The sequence below is a fragment of the Cynocephalus volans genome, chromosome 2 (genome assembly GCF_027409185.1).
Source record: "Cynocephalus volans isolate mCynVol1 chromosome 2, mCynVol1.pri, whole genome shotgun sequence".
Lineage (NCBI taxonomy): Eukaryota > Metazoa > Chordata > Mammalia > Dermoptera > Cynocephalidae > Cynocephalus > Cynocephalus volans.
The window spans coordinates 130129678-130154282 of record NC_084461.1 but is presented as its reverse complement, the minus strand read 5'-3'; the positions used below and the strand labels follow the sequence as shown (position 1 = coordinate 130154282).

The following is a 24605-nucleotide window of genomic DNA, read 5'->3' as shown; positions in this document are numbered from 1 at the left end:
TGCCCTGCTCCCTCCCCTCATGGCCCCTCCTTGCCTGTCCCTCCCTCACCCATCCACTCTTTTGAGGCACTTTGTTTAGGCAATCTTACTCCTTACAGGATTTGCACGAGACAGGTTGTTATTATTTCCACTTTGCAGATGGAGAAACTGAGGCTCAGAATAAGTTGCCCAGGATCATGGAGTTAGTAAGCAGTAGATCTATTCAAAGCCTATGCTCTTCACCTCCACTCAATACTGCCCATTTTACAGAGGAACAACCTGAGGTTAGGAAAGGTTAACTTATCTAACATAGGGTCACATGGCTAGTAAATATTAGATTAGGGATTTTTAACCCCTATCATTTTTACTCCAGAGATCAAACCATTACTAGTACATAACAATGACATCCTTGGAAAACGCTAAGACATTTCTGAGAGCAAGGACATGTTGGTACTCAGGCTGGGAGCCTAGAGCATTAAAACGTGTGTGTGTGTGTGTGTGTGTGTGTGTGTGTGTGTGTGTGTACCCTCTCAGTGCGTACATGATTTAAGTTCCAATGACTTCTTAGATTCCTCTGTTCTCTGCTGCTTTCTCATTTTGATCATTAGATACTTCACCACACCCTCACCCCACTAGCATATATGCGCACATGCATGTAGCATGCAACGTGCTCACCCTTGTAAGGTGGCCTGGGGGGCTGGGGGAGTGTAAGTAATGGCCTCTGCTGAGCACACAGGGTGAAAGGAAGCAGGTCCATGAAGAGCAGCAGAAAAAATGCCACAGATGCAAGAGCTGTTGTCACATGGGCAGTCTAGACACAACGGCTAGGAGTTCAGAGGAAGAGAGCATGCCCTGGGTCAGAGGGGAAAGGATGGCCATTCAGGATGAGTTGTTCTTTCCATCCTCCTCCTCACCTAAAAAGTCCTGCCCCGTCCTCGGTGACACAGAATGTGAGATCAACCCTCTCCCTTCTTTCTGCATCTCCTTTCACACCGTGTATCTCAGCTGGGGTAGAAAAGTGAATGGCTTTAACACCCGCTTCCCTACCAAATGGCCGTGTCATTCCACGGATGACGCAGAGGCTTTGGGGAAGGGTACTTTTGGGAAAAACTGCCCTGAGTTGAACCACTCTGGGTAGGGAAGTTCTAAAATTACAACCCGGTTTTGGCCTGGAACACTGTGGGCTGAGATGGCCCTCATGGTTGGAGACCAAAATTATTCTCCTTGCCTCAGAGTGATTCTGTTCCCCAGTCCCACCTATTTCTGTAAATCACTACATTAATAGTTTCTTTTGGGTGAAAATCAAATAGCTCTTTCTTTATAACTCTTACAACTTAGATACTTAAGCACAAGGTGAAACTTGCTTTTTACCCATTAGCTCTGTTCCTTCCCCATGGCAGTGTCTGTGTCTTAGTTCTCTCAGATCCAGCAGCCTGCACAAGTCTAGCAGGCATCCATCAAATAGCGCAGTAAGCCGATCCCAGGAAATACATTAATGGAGACTGAATATGCTCCAGGCCTGGCGCTAAGTGCTCTGTGTTATCCCCTTTAAATGTTCACAGCCACCTTATGAAGTAGGTATTGTTATTTTTCCATTTTACAGGTGAGAAAACCAAGGCCCAGCAAGGTTAAGTATTCCCAGCTCACCGAACTAGTGTCTGGTGGATTCCAGCTGGTGCCACCCCCAGTTTGTGAACACAAATGGTGTGCTAGAGTGAATCTTGATGACAGCTAATGCCTGGAGCAATATCGAAATGTATTGGTCTTCTGGGCTGGGGAGTACTAGGAGCTGGGGGAAGTGAAGAACTGCAGAAGAGATGATTCTGCTCTGATGTCACTTAAGGATTGTTGATTTTGCAGGGTGGGGGTTGGCATAGTAAAATGCCCTTAGAGAATGTGAAGTATCTGCTTTATATTAGACAGGAGCCTGGGTAATGCACTAGGGTCCCATGGGCGCTAGAAGTGGGGACAAAAGATGGAGGGTGGTCGTGATGATGTTGTCTTTCTCCTGTTTTTCCTCCCTTCCCTTTCTTGCAGGGGTTAACTCCTTCATGGTTTACATGGCCTATAAGGATTTGTATCAAGTGTCCAACACAGAGGTAACAACCCATTTGCTGTGTGGTTTGGGTTTCCTATTGTTGATGATGACCTTGGCCCTTGTAACATGAGTCACTGTGGCCACTGTGGGAGACCGCTGGACCAGAGTGCCTCTTGAAGTCCTGCAGTCCATGCCACATTTTAAATAAGGTAACGGGCATGGTGCCCATGGCATGGCAGACAGGGAGCTAGAATTTCCACTGGCAGTAGCTTTCTCAAAAGAATAAGAGGACGGGCGTGCCTAAATCTCCATCTACCCAACAAGCTCCAAGCCCCTTATAAGCTCAGTGAAAGTGTGATGTTCACCACCCTGAAGTATCAGGAGGGCCTTCTGCTATTTGGAGTAATCGGCTTGTCCTGACTTTCTCCTTATGAAATTCATGGCATGTGTCTGTTTTAGACAAATGTCAAGTTTTCAGAAGAAATACAAGAAATTAACTCCCATACCTCCTGGTTAGGAGGTAAAGATAGTTCTACCTTGAGAGGTTAAGATATAGGGATGTTAGCTTTTATGCTAGCTTCTGGCTGGACTGCAGTGGCTTTCTGGAACACTTGTTGAGAAGGATTCTGAAACTCTGTCTCAGCTCAATGAGAAGTAATTCCGTTAAAAATGTGTGTCAGAAGCAGAAAAGAGGGGTTGGTAGCACTTTGTTATTTATTTGTCCTATCTGCCTAGGAGATGTGATAGGTTCTTTAAACAGAGTTTCTTAGGACTTACACTTCTCTTTAGTTTTTCGTCTTTTAGTACATATTTCTGTCCTAGTCACTCATTTCTTCTGGTTTATCCTAACTTGTTTCAGCTCTGTCTCTAGTAATTGGCCCTTGTGTAAGTTTGCTAAAAGTGACTTTCAACAGTGACAAAGACTGATTTCTATTTCAGCTCTACGAGATCTTCACCTGCCTGGGAGAGCTGGGGGCGATCGCTCAAGTTCATGCTGAGAATGGGGATATCATTGCCCAGGTATCACCGTGCAGCGTGCTGGAGTGTGCTTTCTGCGGGACTGGGGTCTGCATCCCATCTGTTCTCTCTTTTCTCTGGTGTTGCTTGAGCTCTCAGTATGTGCAAGGCACCATCATAAATACTCTGCTAAAGACAGAATCTGCCCTAAAGAACCTCACAGTCCAGGTGGAGGGAAAAAGAGGGGAGTATGTAGACTAGTAAGGAGAAACTGGAAAATGCTATAGGACAGGAAGAGGTCTGGCCTTTCTGGAGAATCAAAAAAGGCATCCTGGAAGAGTAGGTTTTCAAATTGGGCTGTTAAATGGGACAGCATTCCTGATTCTCTTCTGAAAATGAGGCAAAAGCTACGTGACATTCTCTGTCCTAAAGAAAAATCCTAAGGCAGCATTTCTCAGAAGCCAGAGAGCTGATCCAGCTCTGTGGAACTCATGGCCTTAGATAATAAAGAGCTTAGGTCTAGTGGGGATTAGATGTCCCACTGGTTTCCTAGAAATCTTATTGGGAAACTGGAGGAAAGAGTGATGAAAGTGCAGGCCCCAAGGCCCAGACTGATCATTTGTGAGGAAGCAGAAAGCAATTCTGTCTCCATCTCCTGGGCTGCTTAATGGAATAGATGCCCAGATGTGTCTTAGGAAGGGTTTTGTTTATCTCAAAAGCTTTCAGGATTGGCCTCAGCCAGGAGGAAACAGCCAGGAAAAAAGAGTGAGCTTTCTTAGTGCATTTGAGAGCATTAGCAACAAGAATCATTATTCATTCTCTCAGAGTATTTCCCGAGCACTCTGTGCCAGTCACTGGGCTATCGAGGTGAGCCTAAGCAGATGCACCCCATGGCTCACAAGGGCTTAGCCTTCATTTCACAAGTTGTCCAGAACTTGGTGAATGTGGTCAGCAGGGGTGTGGGATCAATGCAGAGCCCGGCCCTCACCTCGGACACATTAGCTTCCCAGTAGCAGTGCCATCTGGTGAGCGCTTACTGCTCTGTGCCAGGCATCTTCTCCCAGCCCTTTATAGATGCTCCCTGCTTTATAGATGAGAACATTGAGGCTCAGAATGATTAGGTCACTGGCCCAAGGATCACAGCAAATAACTGGGAGAAGCAAGTCTTAGCCCCTCAGGTGATGTGCCTCAGTGGGCATTTTATCCAGAGATACTGGGCTGGGGTCCCTTGCTCCCCAAGCCCAGCTGCAGGCCTCCAGGGAGGCAGTGCCCCAGCAGAGCAGGGCTCCTCCAGCTATTGCAATTTCAGATTCTGAGTGTTGTCTCGCTAGTGGAGGAGTGAACTAACTATGAAGTTTCCTGCGCTTATGACCAAGGAGCCTAATTAGTCAGGCCCTGATGGCGCCTTCCCAGGTGCCCACGCACCCAGAGCTAATGAAATCATTTTCCACAGAGGGCCCAAAGGTCTTGCTCCCATGGGAGGCGCCCCCAGGGTGTTAGAACTGTCACTCCTCCCCCTTCTCTAGGTGTTCAGTGCAGCAGCCAGAGGTACCAGCCCTCCCTTCACCTGCCCTAGAAACCAAGCACCTGTTGCTTCATTCTTGCGCCTGTGCAGCAAACGGACTCCAACTCAAAGCCCCTTTCTCAGCCTTTCTTCCTGCAATTCCTCAGCCCAGAAGTTTCCCTGCCTCTCCTCTCCCTGCAGCTTTCCCTACTTTGGGAAGATCTGTTCTCAGTCAGGGAAAGAATAAGGACATTTTTCCATTTGGATGACTTTCTTGTATTTATTAAATCCAACTTGAGCTGAAAGATTTTGTCACATTATCTAAATGAAGGCAGCTGTTTTCCTCTGAGTTTCTTACTGCACTTAGGCAAAGTGACTAATGAGTGAGAAGAATTCTTTTGGGTAAAAACAAGGGCGATTTTTCAAAAATTTCAAGTTAGCAAGACAGTCTGAAAGTACAGCATATTTGGCCATTCATTTAATAAATATTTATTGAGCACCTATTATGTGCCAAGACTTGGAGAGTGAAAATGACAGAGACAGTGTCCCTTTCTTGTGGAGCAAGTTGCAGTAGTGCCATGATCCAAACTGTGATGTGATTACAGCTGTGATGTGTGCTTCCCCCATGTAAGGTAGCTCCAAAGGGTCTTTACACGCCACTCTTCATCTTCCGTCTGTAGGGACACCTTGACTTTTAGAATAGGACTTCTCAACATGAGCAGCGCATCAGAATCACCGGAGTTTCCTAATTCCAGAGGTTCTGATTAGGTCGGTCAGTAGCAGAGTTCAGGCAAATGTATTTTGAAAATGTTCCTCTGGTGATTTCAATACCTTTGGAATCTCCTGCTTGATCTAGCTTCATTCTGTGCATTCTCCTAGCATACTTGAATAAGATAGGAGTGAGAGCGTCATAAGACAGAAAACACTTTCTGTCTTAATTAACCCTTGTGTGACCTGAGGCAATTCGGAAAGGAAACTCACTAGAGTTTGGGAGAAATTTTATTCAGTCCAACTTTCAATAAATGAGAAAAGTAGGAATGAAAATTGGAGGTGCTTTGCTTGAAAAATCTGACCGTTTTTTGAATCCTGTAGAGCTGGAGATAGTGACCATTTTACTAATTGTGGTTGTTTATAGTACGTGCATTTTCCTTTCTACTCCTCTTTTAGAAATTTGTGTTGTTAAAAACAAACAAAAAAAGGTTCTTCTTTTCCAGGTGGTAAGAATCCTTTCCTTTTTAAGCATCTTATAGTTTCAAAGTGAGACAAGACTTAGTTCCATTCACCATCTCCCCTGCATCTTCCATATTACCAGAATACTCCCAGGCCCCTAGGCCAGGCTGGCTGGTGCAGAGGTTCATAGGAACTAGCTTAGAAATTTGAGAGTGAATGCCAGCAAAGCTGCAGATAGGGAGGTTTAGGATCTCTGCCAGTGTCAATTAGTCCATGTGTGTTCACCGCCCAGCCACCTGCCTCTTCCCAAAGCTGGCCAGAAGTCTAGGGAATTTAGCCATCAGCCACAAGGGGCAGGTAGTTCTCCTGTCGTGTGCACAACTTGGCTAAATAGAATTTTTTCAAAATGCTAACTCAGGTAATGCTGTTTGTCTGGTTAAATTCTGAATCCATTCATTTAGGACACAGATTTAAAGTATAAAAAACCCCACGAGGAGTTATTAAAATGTAGATGACATCTTCCGATTTAGTAGGTTAGGACGGGGCCAGAAATCTGTGTTTTTACAAAAGCAACTCAGGTGATTCTGATGTCAGTGGTGCGTACCTGGGGAAACAGCACTAAACTGTAAGCTCCATGAAGTCAGGGGCCACATTGCTTTAATTCAAGTACTTAACCTGGAGACTAGCATGAAACAGTTTGTTGAATGAATGGGTTTAAATTGCATAAATGAATAAAAAAATGGGTTAAGCAAGTATATTTTCAGAGGCAGCTAGGTCTGAGAGATGAAGAAGAAGTGAGCTGGTGTAATTTTGGATATGTAGTGTAGACACAAAATGGGTACTCTAACAGACTATCTTCCTTGTAATAAGAGCAAGCCACCCTTAGTTTTTCCCCTTCTTTTAGTTAAGACTCAACCCTGTATAGTAACTCCAAATATGGAATGAATACATTTGTTAAACATACACATTTTATTCTTTTTTTCCCTTGAGCACATCTGTAGATGAGAACATAGCAGTGTAATTTTTCCAAATCTCAGTTGAGCTCATCTAAGAGCTCACCATGGACATCAGGTGTTTTCTATTCTTTATCATTCTAGGAGCAAACCCGGATGTTGGAAATGGGGATAACCGGTCCAGAAGGCCACGTACTGAGCAGACCAGAGGAGGTGAGTTGTAGGGGCAGGAGGTGGGAGATGGGGTAGGGAGAGGAAGCAGTAGCAGTAGGGGCTTTTTTTTTGAACCAGCATATTCTGGGAGACTCCTATCATAACAGTCCCCTCACCTAGCTATGGCCTGCCGCTCCTTTCACATTTGGAGGGTTTGTGTTTGGCTTACCTTCCCGAGGCACATGTGCACGCAATGTATGATTAAACATCGCTGAAAGGTGTGAGCATCTGTGAATACCAGATAGCACTATTGAAACATTTCTTTCAAAGACCACTTCTGACTAACCCTAGCTCAAGGACCCGTGAGAAAACGAGAAAGGAATGTAAGGGAGATACCTTCCTCTGACCTATAATCTCTCTAAAGATAACACAAGTTGGAATGTACTTCACGGTTATTCAGTAGGAGTGTTAAATTCTAATTCCTTTCTTAATCGGTGTGAATCTTGGAGACATTTCCACTTACTCCCTTATTTCATATTATGTTCTGAGTCCTGCAAAATAGTGGCCATATGGATGGGAGGCTGAATGGGATTTTACAGGCATTATGCCCATCGATCCAGATATGTATGTGTCAAGCTAGGGCTTAGAGTTCACAGACTCCTCAAGCCCGTTTTACAGACTGGGTCACAAACCCTTCACATGCAGGTCCATGAGCTAGTTAGTAATAGGAAAATCCTGGGAGCCGTGGGTAAAAAATTAATAGGCTTTATTCAGAGCTAGGAGCAGTCGCCCTAGTGGCCTCCTGGGGCATCCGGAGAAGCAGGCAGGCGGTGTGTACCTGGGTGCACATACGCAGTAACATTAGCTAAGAACCAAGGAATACCTGGGTGTGAGTGGATATTTACATCATATGCTCGGCAAGATTCTGAACATCTAAGGGGCCCTGACCATTTTCCTATATTTTCTCAATAGTGTGGAAGCTTCCCATGTGTAGAATGAATGATGATTTGTGTCTATGCTTAGTAGTTAAAGAGTAACTAAAGGTGACTAGTGGCTGATTCCATGTCTCTGGGATATTAGCAACATCTCCTGCTGGCACTGGTCACAGGGCTGGTAATTGGCTGCCCATATGGCTGAGAGCAAGCCTGAGCCTAGCACCTGGAGCAAATTCAAGGCCTTCCATGTCAGTGAAGCGAATTCTGTGCCTGCCAGTCTTTCCAAACTCCACAACAGCTAGAAGGAGTCAGAACCAAAAATAATTGCAGTCCCATTGCCTATCTTTTTTAGAGTCTTATTAAAAATTAAAATGTAACACACATAAAGGTTCTATCATAAGTATACAATGAATTTTCACAAACTGAATACACATGTTTAACTAGCACCCTGCTGGTGAAACAACATTATTAACACCCTAGAAACTTCTTTGTGTCTAATGATTTTTTTGTTGACATTTGAAATAATTTATAATTTTGTGATTGGGGTTCCAGTTACACACAGCATTCCTGAGAAGTCTCCTTAATAATACCAGGTCTCTTCTATGGAATGCTTACACTGGTAATTGCATGCATTATCTCAGTGATCCTCACCACTGCTCCCGATGGTTAGCATTACTGCACAGATAAAGAAGCTGAAGCTCGAGGAGGTTAAGCCACTGGCCACTCCTGTTTGAAGGATTGGAAAATCATTTACACAGTGTGAGCAGGCCAGGACAATCAGCACTGTTCGTGAAACTTTTCTTAAATGCTGGTCACTGTAGAGATGTGCTGGCAAGATAGATTCCTTCAGAAGCAGCCAGGGGATTTCAGAACAAAGTCTATTTTTGTTCTTTGGTTTGTTTTTTCACCCCCCCCCCCCGCCCCTTCAACCCCCCCCCCCACCCTCCTCCCTGTTCCCGTCTCCTTTTTAGTAAAAAAAAGCCTCTCAGCTGCAAATCTCTACAGCCCTGGAAGCCCTTTTGGGTGAAGATGGAGGGTGATGTAACCTTCCAAAGATAGTCATGTTGTCAAAAGTGCTGAAGAACCTGCAGTGCTGGGAGAGGATGAGATCAAAGGGGCCAGGACTGAGGTCATGGGGAACTGACGGGGTCAGCATAGGTTTGAAGGCAGAGGAATGAGCACAGGGAGCCAGCCCCTCTTCAGTTCAGAGCACACCCAGACACCATCTCAAGTGATGCTGTTCAGAGAGCTGGAACCAGCCCGAGGCACAGAGGCAGCCCCGAGTATGGAAGTCTGGGTGCTTCTGAGAGGTGTTTGCCTTGACCTGTGGTCAGGGGCCTCCAGGGCCTCATTCTCATGAAACAGTGCAGCCTGGGGGCGCCAGCTCAGCCAGCCAAGTTCTTAGCGCTTGTCTGCTGAGCCACACCCACCATGGGCAGTAATGGTTTGCATTATACAACTGTTGGGCATCTGCAAGCTATTTTTGGTATTTTTTTTAAAGTGTTGGGCTGCACAGGCTAACCAGAATGTCATATCCGTACAAAAAGGAACTATTGCTGATTGAATGGAAAAATGCCAGTGTCTCTGCTTTGGGCTGAATTAGACTAACTCAGGCTTTGGGCAGTTAACACAGACTCTCAACTGGTTAGAAACTGTAATCAGCAGTGAGACCAATAGCCTCCCTTCAAAGAACACTGGCCTTGTCCCAGGAGTGGGGTAACTGCGTTACAAGGATTAACTCATTTAATCCTCACAACAGCCCTCAGTGTCAGGCGCTATTGTGATCCCCACTTTACAGACAAGGAAAATGAGGTTTTGGGAGGTTGTGAAATGTACCTGAGGTCACCCAGCTTGTAAGTGGCAGAACCAGAACTCAGACCCAGGCCATCTGAGAGAGCCTGAACTCTCAGACCCTACTTTGTTAATAAAATAAGGGAAAACTCATTACTTCTTACTTAATAACTATAACTGAGTTGGCTAGCATATTTGAAAACATGAATTCTACATTAGGGTGGGATGGAAGAGATCAATAATAAAAGAAGTCTTTGTGCTGAAAAGCCTGGGAATTATTTGTATAAGAAATGCTTCCAAGAATTAACCCTTTGCTGACCACCCATTGCTGCAGGAAAGGATTTGAGGGACCACGGCGCCTTTTAGACATAATGGTGTTGTAGTTGTGTTTTTGCAGAGAATCTGTCCTGAGAAGACGGGGGGGCAAAGACTTGTATTCAAAGATGTAGCCTTTGCGTTAACTACAAGGAAAGGAGAAAGCAGACTAAGGGAACATTCTAGCTAACATTGGTTAAGTACTTACTCGGTGCCAGGCATTGCTCTCAGACCACAAGCCTATGCTAGCCTCTTCTTACCTCCATTGTGCAGGTGAGGGAGGGAGGCACTGAGAAGCTAAGCAAAGTGGCACAGCTAGGAAGTGGTAGATCTGAGATGCGGATCCAGGTTGTCTCATTCCAGATCCTTCTAGGCTTCTAACTATGCTCAGCTCTGCCTTCTCCCAGTTGTGGGGGAAGGGGAGGGCGGTGGATGGAGTGGCAACTTTGAGAGGCTCATGTTCGTATTGATTCCTGGGGACCTCTTTTTGCAGCTGGAAGCTGAGGCTGTGTTCCGTGCCATCACCATTGCCAGCCAAACCAACTGCCCTCTCTACATCACAAAGGTCATGAGCAAGAGCGCAGCTGACCTCATCTCACAAGCCAGGAAAAAAGGTGATTTCTGCTCCCAAGCTCTCAGAGTCCCTGACACACTGTGTGGCTTCTTCCATTCCTGGTCTTCCTGTATAATATAAATGGTGCCTATCTTACTCATTGCCTCACACCCTCTGCATAGCCTGTGTGGATGGCAGGATCCCAGGATCCCACCCACTTGGCATGTAAGCAGACTGAGGCTCAGGAAGGTTAAGTGGTTTGCCCAAGATAGCACAGCTTGAATCAGTTCTTCTGCGACCCAGTGTACCTTCTTCCCCCTTCTGATCTTAAATTTTCAATTCACACTATCTAAGTTTTACGAATTATTTAAGATTGTCTTGGGTGCAAAAGCCAAAGGTTCAGCTCAAACTGGCTTCAACAAACAAACAAACAAAAGTAAATGATTGGTTGTAGGTGTTTCAGGCATGGCCAGATGGAGGGGTTTCAACCATGGTCTTAGGGCTCTATTACTTTTATTCCTTTCTTGGCTCTTTTCTCTCCATTGGCTTTATGTTCAGGATGAACGTAAACAAGAATAGATGCCAGGAGGCACCTGTTGTCCTCTGTTCTTGGTGGAGGGTGATGTGGAGGTAGAAGACGTCTTTTCCAGCAACTCAAGCAAGAGTCCCCACCAACACTGTGATTATATTGGCGTGGGTCATGTGCTCACCCCTGGACAACAACTGTCCTGGGGATGGTAGAATCTGGCCAAGATGGAGGGCAGAATGCAGGGGCAGGGTCACATCACCAGAGCCATACAGCTTAGCCAAGTTATTTTAGAAAAGGTGTTGAATGGGGCTCCAAAGCATGTCTTCCACCATGGCCTTCAGGACACAGGGCCCTGTCCCTGCTGCCTTCTGACTTCTGCCTGTTTTCTCCACTGCTGTTACTTTGGGCTTCATCTGCTTGTCTTGTGCTTAGCTAAAGTTTGCTCCCATTTCAAAGCTTTATTTTCTGCAGGGCCCTGTTCCTGGTTGTGAGAGAGGATGTACTGGGCTTGGTTGTGTGATCACTACCACTGTGTGCTCATACCCATTCTGGCAGTAGACAGGTCCACGATGAATGATTCATCTACCAAAATGGTCTGTAAAACTCTGTGTGGGTGACTGGGGTGGCTAAAAATAGTCCCAGTTGACTGACAGCTGAGTCTTTAGCTGCCTGGCTTTCTGGCAAAAAACAACCCTTTTCTTGTGGGAGGGGAACCTTCCTAATTGTCTAGACAGTCTTCCTAGCTGGCAGGTTCTGGGGCATCTCCTGCCTTACTGTGTTCACAGTAAGCCTGCTGTTTTCTGTCTCAACTTTAAATGTTTCAAGTGACATGGTGTAGTTGCTCCGCTGGGTGTGAGTCATTGGGCGAGAACCAGGAAAGCAGCCCAATGTTCCTTACCCATCCTCGGAGAAAGGCAAAAAAGAAAGAAAGAAAGAAGAGAAAACTGTGTGGGGACCCCACTGCCCTGCCACACACCCCTCTTCCCACAGCCACCCTCCCACCCTCTGTGGACTGCTCCATCCTGTCTGGGACACATTCTCAAGGTGACCTGAGGGCCCCTGAGGAGGGGGTGTTTTGGTTTTATGCTGGTCTTATTTCAGACTTCATGGAGAAAATTCCTCACCCTTAGCCTTCTGGCTTATGATTCTCTGGCAAGGAGAACTAGCACAGCTGTGTCTCCAGGGTGGAAGGGAGGTATTATTTCAGTGATGAAAAACTGGCTGCTGAGATGCAAGCCAGTAAACATCTCATGGACTGTCATTCTCAGGGAAAGAGTCGAGAGCATTTCAAGCGGGAAGACAGTGTAGCAGGGTTTACTCTTCCCTCCTGACCAGCTTACACTTTAAGTCCCAATGTGGTTTCATCACCAATCACCAGTGCTCTTTAGTAATTCTGCACGGCTGCTTGCAATTAATATTAGAAAGCTACAGTTTACTGAGGACCAACTACCTGCCCAGGACTAAGGTAAATACTTCAAATTTATTACCATGTAGAATTCTCAAGAAATAGGCGTTATTATCACCCTTTTTCAGATGAAGAAACTGAAGCCCAACTTGTCCAGATCTCCCAGCTGGGAGAGCTGGTATTCAAACCCAGGTAGAATTACAGTTTTTGCTTATTCTACTCTCCATGCTAAAGATAGTCCACACGGAAAGTTTTTCCACATCTAAGGTTGTATTTCTCTTAGTAGTTAAGTGCTTGCCTTGACTCTCATGTCTTTCTTTGTGGTCCTTTATATGCTAGTTCAGTAAATATTTTTGGACAGCTCTTGAAATTCTCATCAATAATGTGGATCCTTTCTACTACCATCCCTAAAAGCATGGCTGTCATATGTGAGTCACTGCCATGGCTTCCTTCTTTTCCCATGGCAGACATTACTAATCATGAGTCTTTTCTAGTGAGAACATAGCATTATTAGAATTCTTCCCTACATTGAATTCTAGACAACCGTTATCAATTGATTGGAGTTGAAACAAGGCAAAACCTATTTAAAATGCTGGCCATAGAGCCTTCTAGATTGCTACCTTGTGTGAAACTCTGACTGGAAGACAGAAGACCAGGGATGTACAGGGCATCTTTTTTTTTTCTTTTTTTTTTTTTTTTTTGTCTTTTTGTGACCGGTAAGGGGATCGCAACCCTGGGCTTGGTGTCGTCCGCACCGCGCTCAGCCAGTGAGCGCACCGGCCATTCCTATATAGGATCCGAACCCGCGGCGGGAGCGCCGCTGCACTCTCAAGCGCTGCACTCTCCCAAGTGCGCCACGGGGCCAGCCCTACAGGGCATCTTTGACCCAAGATTATGTCATAGAGAACTTAGTACCAGCCAACTTTCTATGAGATAGCATTTGCCTTCTGTGTCACTATCTCTTCTTCGAGAAGCTCAACAAAACCTCAGATCAGTGTATTTTCCAATATCCTTTCTCCCCTCTTCATGGTTTGGGCAGTTAAGCCTGTAATTTCTGACACAGAATCCAAGAAGCTAGTCTCATTTTTGATGAGTCCCAGGTTGTTGAGTGTCTTTGAGCAAATCACTCCTGCCCTGAAATTGAGGAGTAACAAACATGACGAAAAAAGTCATGAGAGCCTCTGATTCACAGGAATGGATTTTATTTTGTGGAACAAAAGCATGTCCTTGTAACAGGAGGATCTAGCAATCCCCAGTGGTGTGTGGGCACATTTGGGGCTTTGAACCCCTATAATGGAAAGAGTAGGAGGTAAAGAAACCAAAATTCACTGAGCATTTACTGTGTACCAGACTCCTCACATATGCCAAATCCTTTCATTTTACAAACCTGAGAAGTAGGTGCCATCATAGTTCATCAAATCTAAGACTATATATCTCACATTTTAATATTTTGAAATGAAGATGAGTCTTGTAGTCAATGTATATTTTTCTCTTCTTTTCTTTTACCTCAGGCTGGCAGTTAGCTCAGGTGGTTAGAATGTGGTGCTGGTAATACCAAGGTTCAAGTTGTGATCTCTGTACTGGCCAGCTGCTCCCCCAAATCCCCCCCCCCAAAAAGAAGCAAAAACCAAGAAAAGTAGAAGGAAATTGTAAAGAGCTGAAATTAGAGAATTAACACTGCATCTTACAACGAATGGCTTCTTCTAATCTAGAGAATACAAAATCATTCTTGTTTAGAAGATACAAAAGCAGAGGCCTAGGAAAAGCAGAAGTATGGACTTGAACCTAGGTCTTCCTGACTCTGGAGCCACAGCCTTGGGTAGGCTTTGGAGCTATGATTAAATAGGCGGGCCCAGTACAGCACATGCTTCATGCAAACCCAACGCCTATTTCCTACCCCTTCCAGGAAATGTGGTCTTTGGTGAGCCCATTACTGCCAGCCTCGGCATAGATGGAACCCATTACTGGAGCAAGAACTGGGCCAAGGCAGCTGCATTTGTGACATCCCCACCTCTGAGCCCTGACCCGACCACTCCAGACTACATCAACTCCTTGCTGGCCAGGTTGGTGAAGGAATGGTATGCAGCAGGTGTTTTGAGGAAACGTCTTAGGGCCAGCTGGAATGAGGACTAGAGCAGTCCCATCCATCAGCAAGTCTAGAGTCTGCAGTGCAAAAAACACTTTGGGAATCCTGCAGTCTCAAGCACAGGAAACTAAACAATAATACAGTAATGATATTAATAATGATAATGGCAGTTAATACCTCTTACATGCCAAGCCCTATGGTGAGACGACATACGTGATCCCGTTTGTTCCTCATAATAACAACTTTGAGATTGAGGCACTGTTACCACCATTTTACAGATTAAGTAATCAAGGGTCAGAGAGGCTAAATCATTTGCCTAAGTCCAAAAAACGGGTCATGGTGACACCTAACCAAAATCACTGGGAGACTCATTTGTTGCTGCCCTCTGTGGACATGTAGGATCATATAATCATTCATTTGAGTCACTTTTATTTTACTACAGAAGAGATGATCTGATTCTACCTGCTCACTTTCCAAATGGGGAACTGAGCCCAGAGAGGGGAAGACATTCATCCAAGCTCACACAGCTAGTAGGAGGTAGAAGAGGGCTTCCAAACTCAAGTAGTCAGACTCCAAACCCTCACACTAGACGCTGTGTGTTCCCATGTGCCTCGGGCCAGCTCTCCTGTTCATGTGGAGCTTTTCTCCTTTATCAGCGGGGATCTGCAGCTCTCTGGAAGTGCCCACTGCACCTTCAGCACTGCCCAGAAAGCAATTGGGAAGGACAACTTCACAGCCATTCCCGAGGGCACCAACGGAGTGGAGGAGCGGATGTCTGTCATCTGGGACAAGGCCGTGGTAAGGGATTGATTCATGGAGGGTGGTCAGGGCCAGAATGTCCATGGGCTAGATGAGAGCCTCCTGCCACCAACCAAGACAGTGGCACTGCTCCGTGCCACCCTGGTGTGGATGCTCAGGGTGCAGAGGAGGTTTCATACCTGCTGAGATGTCTCTGGAACCAAAAGGCTCAGGTGGCTTACAACCTTACCTTCTGGAATGATGAATCCAGAGGCTGAGGATTCTGAGGAGGCCTCCTTATCTAAACTGTTCAGGACTAAGAACCAGACATATACTCCTTCATCTCATTGCATGAATGCTATGTACTTCAAATAATAGTGAATTAATTATTTTTATTTGGAGAGTTTTATGGCTTCTTTTGAAGGGGCTGGATATACCCTTTGAAATGATAAGCAATGAGTCTGACCTATTCTAAAGTCATCTTGCTCCTCAAGGATGCTATGAGTGTGTGGTCATCCAGGCTATCCAAGTGATTATCTATCAGTGTCTTTTGGCAAAGTGTCTTGATTGTATTTTCCTTGTAGACATCACAAGGGCTGACAAAAGAAATAGCCATGCAAATGAAAACCCTCCCAAAGGTTTTATTAAAATTAATAATTAACTCATTATTAAGTTGATTACTTCCATATGTTTTATTTTAAAAACCCTAAAGACATTTATATCAGAGCCAAATAGAATGTGTATGAACTAATCCCTCAGTCATCTACAGTGTAATCCACTGAGTGTCCCTTTTCTTCTTGGCTCCCAGGAAACTGAAAGCTAGGTTCAAAACACAATTCTTTTCTTAGGCATTTTGTTTGGAGAAGATGGAAAGTATAACTGTTTTTGTCTCTTCTCTCACAAGGTTAGCTTTTGTCTTACTTTCTTACACTGCTCTGCAGTTACGAACATATGTATGTATTTGTCCTGGCACTATCTGGAATTATTAAAAAATATATAATTTTAAAAATTTCTAACAGAAATGCTTACAAAGAACTACTTGGAAACCACAGACAAGAACACACATGAAAGAAAACAAAAGTATGTCATAATTCCACAGCCCAGAAATAACCATTGTTATCATTTGGGTGAGATTCTTCCATATTTATCCTATGCACCTACAAATACAAACATATATCAAAAGAATGGGATCATGATCCCATTTGTTTTTTACTGGGAACTCTAATCTTTTTTGGAAGTAGAAGGAGTAAATCAGTAAGTGTATGTACATATCCAGAAAAAAATGCATACTTCAGGAGCAGTAACTTCCATCTTAAACCATGCATTTTTCCATTTTGCCTGAATAGCCATGGCAGCCCAGCCGGTTCTCTAGCTCTCTGGGTGAGGTTCTGTGTCTACCACCTCGGAGGTCCCTCTTTGTATTTCTGGGCCTCTGTGGTCATCGTCCTCTGAGTTCAGAAGTCCAGCATAGATATAGATAGATGTAGATATACATACAGATGGATAGATACAATTTTTTGTATTTCAATAGGCCACAGGGAAAATGGACGAAAACCAGTTTGTGGCCGTGACAAGCACAAACGCTGCCAAGATCTTCAACCTGTATCCCCGCAAGGGAAGAATATCTGTGGGTTCCGACAGCGACCTGGTCATCTGGGATCCAGATGCTGTGAAGATCGTCTCTGCCAAGAACCACCAGTCTGTAAGGCTTGAGCCCGCAAGGGTGGCGTAGAATGGAGACTGCATGCAAGGAGCTTGGTCAGGAGAAGTGGGTTCATGTGGTGTACCAGGGCAGGCAGACGAGGGTGGGTTGCAATAACAACCCATCCCTGAATTTCAGTGGCTGAAAACCTCCACTGTTTATTTCTCACTCCTACTTTCCAAAGTTGGGTCAGCAGAAGGACTCTGCCCATCCCAGTCACTCAGGGACAGAGGGTGATAGCGGCTCCCCTTCTACAGACGCTCCCATGATTGCTGAGGCAGGGAACAGGACATGGTAAATGGTGCACTGGCTCTGAAAGTGTTCCCATTGGAAGGGCATATGTCACACTGCACTGGCCAGAGCCAGATCTGTGTCTGTACCTAATTGCAGGAAGGCGGGAAGTACAAGACCTTGTGCCTGGAAGGAGAAAAAATGGGAAATAATTGGTGAACAGCACTGATGACTTTCTCATGAAGAATTTCATGTGGAAGATCGTAATTAAAGCCCAGTATCTGACAAAAAAAAGTGCTTAATACTTACTAGTAAAGCTAATGAGTATTTTTAAGCACTTATGTTTCAGGCACTGTGCTTTTCATTCACTGAATCTCCATAATGGTCTTTCACTATTATAATAGTAGGTACTATTAATATCCCCATTTTATAGATAAGGAAATGGAGGTACAGAGAAGTGAAATAATATATGCAACAAATAAGTATAAAGATAGCATTCAAACCCACACAACCTGTCTCCAAACTGATGTTCTTAACTGCTTGGCAGTAATGCCTCTCACTTGTTGAATAAACAGAGAGGTAGGTAGAAATCCCATTTTGGGTGGTAATGGCTTATGCTTAAACATTGTGTCATCTTATGTTATTTAATTTCAAGCTGATAGAGACCTAAGGGCCATGTAACCCCTCTGCCCACACACTCAATACAAGACTGCCGCGTACAACATCCCTGAGGGTTATTATCCAGCTTCTCTTTGAACATTACCAGTGACAAACATTGACTTCCACTTGAGGACCTTGATAAAGATTGGGCCCTTCTTTTTGCCAGGAAGTCCAGTCTTTACTTAGCAAGCATCTGTCTCCTGGTGCCTTCCACCCCTAAAAGCTGCCAGATGCACTGTGAACTTTTCCTGGCTTAGTGGACAAATTGGTTCCTAGTGACACTGAAGGCAGGATCCTAAACTAACTGCATTCCTTTTTCTCCTCTTACACCCACACCATGGCTTTGCCCTCACCCCTGTTCCTAGGCTGCAGAGTATAACATCTTTGAAGGGATGGAGCTCCGTGGGGCTCCTCTGGTTGTCATCTGCCAGGGCAAGATCATGCTGGAAGACGGCAACCTACATGTGACCCAGGGGGCCGGCCGTTTCATCCCCTGCAGCCCATTCTCTGACTATGTCTACAAGCGCATTAAAGCCAGGAGGAAGGTAAGCAGTAGGATCCCAGAGGTAGGGCAGGGGCTTTGTGCTCTCTTCAGGCTCAGGGACACTAACCAGGAGATCGGAAGGGGGCTGCTCTCTAGATGCTCACAAAGAAATTCACAGCAATGATCTCATACCAAAGAACAACTGCACAGACTTAATGAACTGTAAAAGAGGGTTTGAAAAGTTTTTGGCCAAAGAAAGCCTTTTTCCAAATGATTTTCCACACATTTTTATAGTGCTTTTATTTAAAATAATTTAAAATTTGAATAATTCAAAAAAAAGTCAGTATATTTTTTATAAAAATAAAAATGTTAAAAAATATTACTTTTAAAGGCTTAAAACAAGAATCAACAGTCTACACCCACCCATCCTGTCCAGTGTTACTCCACAGGGGCAGACATGCAAGTTTTAGCTGTTGTGGTTCAAATAAAATCTTCTTTATGTCCCTGATTTTACACACACACACACACACACACACACACACACACACACGTATGTGTACATACACATATGTTTTATATACTGTATGTATAAAACAAACTGAGTAGCTCTAGTTGATTTAGGGGTGAGGTCGTCTAGCACTTTTTTCCCCCTTAAACATTTTATTTATTTACTTATTTTTGATTATACGTATTTAGGGGGTACAGATTTGACTGTCAGTATAGTATGTGATGATCAAATCAATGTTATTGGCAAGTTCATCATTACAAATCGTAATTATTCTTTGTGCCGCTTACCCAATGACTCCCTAACCCTCTTCCCTTTTTCCCACCTCTAGTAACTATAGGTCTGTTCTCTCCTCCAGAACTTTCTTTTCATTTTTCCTCTCTTCCTCTCACCAGTGTCCAGGTCACCATTCTATAACCTCAGGACTCCACAGAGCAAGGTTAGACCAGCCCTGGGATTGTGAAATTTGAGCTCCACACTCCAGTTTTGGCTTAATAGAGAAGAGAATGAAACTCACACTCCTTTTAGTATCGACTCTTTATTTCTATTAATGTAACTTAGATTCTGGAACCAAGAAGATAATGATAATCTAGAGCTCTTGGTTTGGGGAGGACAGATATAGTCACCATCCCACCAGAATCCTTAGCATCTACAGGTGTGATGAGCTTTGCTTCTGTGCCTGCACCTGCATCACTAACAGAGAGGGAAGGCTCTGTGGCAGGACTTCTTGGAGTCTCATGATGGTCCGTCCTGTCCTGTCAGGCTCATCTGGCAGCGTGTCCTCATTCCTCGCCTCTGGCCAATGATAAGAAACAGGCAGAGGCTGTGTGCTGCCTGTCTTGGGTGGTCTTGCAGTGCTGTCTAATAGACTGCAAGCCCCTTTGAGGAGTCTCATGTGACCACAAGTCCCAGCGCCTGGCCGAAGGCCTCGCACAGCACACAACTGGTTGATGCTGCTGGCTGGCTCCATACTCCCAGAGCAAGTCAACAGCCACAGCCAGAGGTCAGTGGGTCAGACCACAGACGTTCATCTCAAGGCCTGCCAACCCTGATCTGCACCAAGGAGTGTGAGGGTGGAGCTCCCAGCCAACACTTGTGACCTCATCTGGATGCTGCCCTTAGGCTCGTTCTACTCCCCCTGTGCCGGCGGTTCTTCCATTCCACACCATTCCCACCTTCGGCTGTCTGCACTTGCTAGTCCCTCTGCTGGTTCTGCTGCCATCCACACCCTCCTCCAGCCCCTGGCTTCCTCGTTCTCCCAAACCCAACCCCTAAGGTCCTTTGACTGGATCAAGTTCATCTAATTAAAGGGGCCTTTGCTGACCACCTCCATTGTCACTCTATCGTGACACCCTCCTGTGTTTATCTATTCTACCTCTCCCTTCCTTAAATTCTTTTTGTTATTACTATTATTACTTCCTTGTTCCCCTACACACACCCTATTCACTGATATATTTGTGCTACCAGGAACAGACCCTACATCGTTGAATGAATGACTGATGTGCTTTTCTCTGCCAGCAGATGGCAGACCTGCATGCCGTCCCGAGGGGCATGTATGATGGGCCTGTGTTCGACCTGACCACCACCCCCAAAGGGGGCACCCCCGCGGGCTCTGCCCGGGGCTCTCCGACTCGGCCAAACCCACCTGTGAGGAATCTCCATCAGTCTGGATTTAGCCTCTCAGGTGAGTGGGACAAGCATCAAGGAAGGAAAGAAGAGGGAGAAATTCAGGGCCCTAAGGCTAGAGGATGATCCTAGGAGCTCAACCTGAATATGTTTTCCAGCCCAGTGCTGGCATCATGTTTAGGGAGAATGTTACTGGAGCAAGCAGGAAGATTTGCTGAATGAACATGGGGTCCTGGGGTAAAAGTAAGACAAGGCATAGTCAAGTTAAAGATCAGGTTTAAATGATCACAAATTCTGCTTAGAGATCAGACCTGGTTGGGGTGGGGGCTGGGGACTGGGGAGGTGATTTCCACTATGAATTGATAAGGATTTTCTACGTTAGACTGTGAGAGTTATGCAACATACTGTGTTTTCTTTATTTGTCTGGGTTAAAAGATAGCTCAGATTATTTTAATGCTCAAATTGCAGTATCTTCTAACCTAGGATTTTTATTATATTTTCCCCTCCCCAGTAATAATAATGCTAATGACAGCTACCACTGACTGAACATTTACCATGCATTAGCCATACCGTTACTCTTGCCTATTCTTTAAGAACTTTGATATGAATAGAAAACAATTATTCGGTTACTCTTTAGCCAGTAGTCTCAAAATGGGGAAAAATAAATGTAAATTTTGCATCCCTGTAAGGAACTTTTGAGTGAGGGAAGCAAGATAACAAGAAAGGAAAGATATTGAAAGGGAAAATCACAGTGTATAGGGAAGAAAAGAGGGAGAAGGAATTGGAGAAAAGAGATAAGGGAGACACAGGGGAGAAAGACAAAGCAAGAGGATTCAGTTTTCAGGTAACTGCCAGAGGTCACGATCTAGTCGCAGGACGTTTGTTAGTGTTTTTGCCATCTGTCATTGCTCCCCAGCTACCTGAATCCTTAGGCTTTTAGAGGCTCCTTTCTGATGGACACAAGCACACACCGGTGTTTCCTTTTGTGCTGCAGCCATAGGACACGCCCATCACCACTTCACGTTATGAGACCTTGGGCAAGTCACCTAACCTCTCAGAACCTCCGTCATCTCCTCTGTAAAACAGGCACAGTCGTACCTCTCTCAAACCACAGTGGTGGGAAGTCCGTGAGACAGTGTTAAACTTTTTAAACATGGCCTGCTGCCATGACTGTAAACAGCTCTCTCTCATGTCCTAATCATCGCTGTTCCTACTGTTACTATCTTGCTAAAAGTCAAATGAAATCCAGGGAAGAACTTGGCTTTTCCTAGCAGAGGGTAGTTTTCAGGGGGTGGGGTGTGGGTGGGATATGAAATGTCTAGAAGACCTGACAGAACTGGAATGGAAGTTTCCTGAGTGATGAGGTCAGGAAGGCACATAATTTACACTCTTGAAATCAACCCATTTTCTCTCTTGCTCACACTGCTCTTTCCCTTTTTTCTCCCTGGGAATTTATTTCCAACTACAGGCACCCAAGTAGACGAGGGGGTCCGCTCAGCCAGCAAGCGCATCGTGGCGCCCCCCGGAGGCCGTTCTAACATCACATCCCTGAGTTAAGCAACCCCTCCCCAAAGAGAGGGGCAGAAGCAACAAGTGATTTTGTTTGAAGCCAAAATGGTCCACCGATATTTAAGAAGGAAAGTGAATCCAAACATTTGCGATCTAAAGAATCAATAAGCCTCAAGCCTTATGTTTCTCTGATGTTACGCTCGCTTGCCTAGCTTTACGAATATTGCTTTGTTTCTGTTTATGCATAGCCTTGAATTGTTTGACCTCTTCCCCCATTTACATGCATGCGATCAGACAGGCCACTAAGGTAAAGGAGTCTGCTATATTATAGTGTTGAGAGCGTGTGTAGTGCTGCATCTTGCGACAAGGGGACAGACAAAGCTGGTATGTCAGGGAAATGAACAAAAGGGACACAAGTTATTTGGGGTGAGTGGGTGGTGGGAGCCCAGAGAAAGGTAAGGGTGCAGAGGGGCTGGTGTAGGGCGTGCAGGAGGGAGGTGGGTGGGCCGGGTGAGCAGAAGGGGGTGTTGCGTATTGTGTTGACGACATATGTCTATTTCCACGGAAGATGGCCACGTGTGGCAGCTGCCACTTCATCATGGTCTCCTGGGGTCTGGAGAAGGCAGGCAGTCTTTGGATTCTGAACTTTGTCGTGTCCCCTCTTGGTAGATGTTGTTTCTTTGAACATTTTATTAAAATGCCAAAACCCAACCATTTCTTCCACGCTTGATTGTGCCAGTGTTTGCTCGGGCCTCTTTCTTAGTGTTGCTTTCACATCCTCCTCTTCCCTGGGATGGGAAGGACAGACAGGGTGGACCAGATGACACCTCTCTTCCTCTTGCCCTCCCTGTCTCTTTGGTGCTCTTACAAGGCAACAGCTGAGGGCACACAGCACAGGCCCTTTGGTGAGGGTGGCCATGGCTTAAATATGCCTCCCCCTAAACACGGGAGGTCACTGCTCACCCTCCTGTCTTTGAAAACCAAGAAGAGTAGTGTGCTTCTGGCATCCCGAGTTAGGATTTTGGCTCAGATGGGGCAGAATGAAGGGCCTTTCTTGCCACTATTTGATTCTCTTGATCTCCTGAAATCCAGGCACATTCATGATGGAATGGGATCTTTTTTTGGAAAGTTGATTTTATTAGGTGTTCCCTAACTTTTACTACTAATAGGTTATCTCGGATTATACAGGAGTCAAGCAGAGACTTGGGAAAGCCAACCTTGAGCAGAGGGAGCATATTTTATGGCCCTGGTTCCATTTTTCAATTCTAAACCGTCCATTTCCTCTCCCATTAGCAGATCCTTTGGGGGAACTTTTTGTTCGGGTACTAACCTCTCCCAAGGTGAGTAGAGATGACATGGTTCCACCTTCTCGATGGGGCACAGAGAGGAAATTAGCAGAAGTGTGTGCATCTACGTTCTCTGTCAGAGTTGAATATCAATTTCCCTATCATAACACTTCTGAAAATTCAGTTTTGGAGAAAGTTCTGTGAGCAAGACGAGGATCTGTAGAACCAAGACACTCACACAGGAAAAATATACTTGACCTGGGATCAGACTTCCGTGCTCTGGGGGACCCATCTGGTAGAACCCATAGCCTGGTGCTAAGTACTTTGAAGAGAAGAGCAGGCCTCAGACACCTTTTAAGTGCTTAGGAAAACCATTATCTCTCTGACTGTAGGTTTTAATAAGGTGAAGACCAGAGAAAAGTGAACATAGGCTAACAAAGGAATTTGGAAATAGTCAAGTGAGAGGATTTCTCCTAGCAAGGTACTTTCTGTTCTAATCATGAAAAAGACTAGTTCCCCTCCTAATAGGGAATCTTGCTATTTTAAGGCTCTCCTGGTGCTTTTCTTTTATGGAAAACTTAAGTAAAAGGGAAACTGTAACTCTTAATTTACAATTCAAAGATTTGGGAGTCTATCGTACAACTCAGAAGGACAGTTTTATGTGTAGAGGGAGTTTTTCAGATCTTTAGCATATACCTCATTGGCATTCTGTGCTTCAGGATAGGTTGCAGTCCCGGCCATAACCACCAGATGGAGGAAAAGACACGTAAATAAAGTCTAGTCTGAGCATCCACTTTGCACCATCTGCCCTGAGTCCAGCTCATTTCTCCATGCCATGAAAATAAATCTTCCAGGGCCACATTGGTGATGTGCACTGCACTTGGGATTTCTGAAGTTAAGCATTCAACCATAACTACATTCTACATAAGCTTCCCAGGCTGTAGGAACAACCCTTGAAGCCCTCAGGATGGGCAACATTATCTAAGGAAGCCTCCCTTCCTTAAACTTACCATTGGTACCTTTCCAAGCGTAGAAATTCCTGAGAATTCCTAGAAAGCTCCCACTATGTTCCTTATGTGAGTACCGAATCACATGTGACTTAAAACTTATATTCAAATTTGTTCCATTCCATAAGACACATCAAACAGCCCCATGCAAAGGATTTAGGAGAAGAAAATGACAGTGAGTTATGGCTCTCTCTGAATTCACTGGCATCTCGCCCAAGTGCAGGAAGGCACACTGGCTCTGTCTCGCTCCCAAGCTTTCTTTTGTCTTTACAACTCTTGGCTTGGCTCCTCTGAGGATGCCCTGCCATTCCGCCAACCTCTCCCATTGTTTCTAAAACCAGATGGCAGTCAGCTGGAGTTCTCTCTGAGAGGGCCACAGGCTTGGGTAGCTGAGAAGGTATTTGTGGAACTGTTAGATCAGCTACTGCAGCAGAGATATTTCTTTTGCTTCTAAATTTTCTGAAACTAGTAGGATTAGAGTCATCCTGA

At 45.0% G+C, this 24605-nt stretch overlaps 1 protein-coding gene across 3 annotated transcripts in view; it reads left to right on the top strand.

Moving 5' to 3' along the window:
- Positions 1–22534, top strand: part of DPYSL3 (dihydropyrimidinase like 3) — a 114363-nt gene extending 91829 nt beyond the window's left edge. For 2 of the 3 annotated variants that reach the window (XM_063085329.1, XM_063085331.1), the window contains exons 5-14: positions 2017–2078; positions 2957–3037; positions 6746–6814; positions 10289–10409; positions 14189–14345; positions 15025–15166; positions 16638–16808; positions 18065–18244; positions 20207–20372; positions 21783–22534. In XM_063085329.1, the coding sequence (XP_062941399.1) occupies positions 2017–2078; positions 2957–3037; positions 6746–6814; positions 10289–10409; positions 14189–14345; positions 15025–15166; positions 16638–16808; positions 18065–18244; positions 20207–20372; positions 21783–21871 (1238 nt within the window). In that variant the 3' untranslated portion in view covers positions 21872–22534. The remainder of the gene's footprint in view (positions 1–2016; positions 2079–2956; positions 3038–6745; positions 6815–10288; positions 10410–14188; positions 14346–15024; positions 15167–16637; positions 16809–18064; positions 18245–20206; positions 20373–21782) is intronic. The other variant, XM_063085330.1, reaches the window with a different exon arrangement.
- The last annotated feature ends 2071 nt before the right edge of the window (positions 22535–24605 follow it).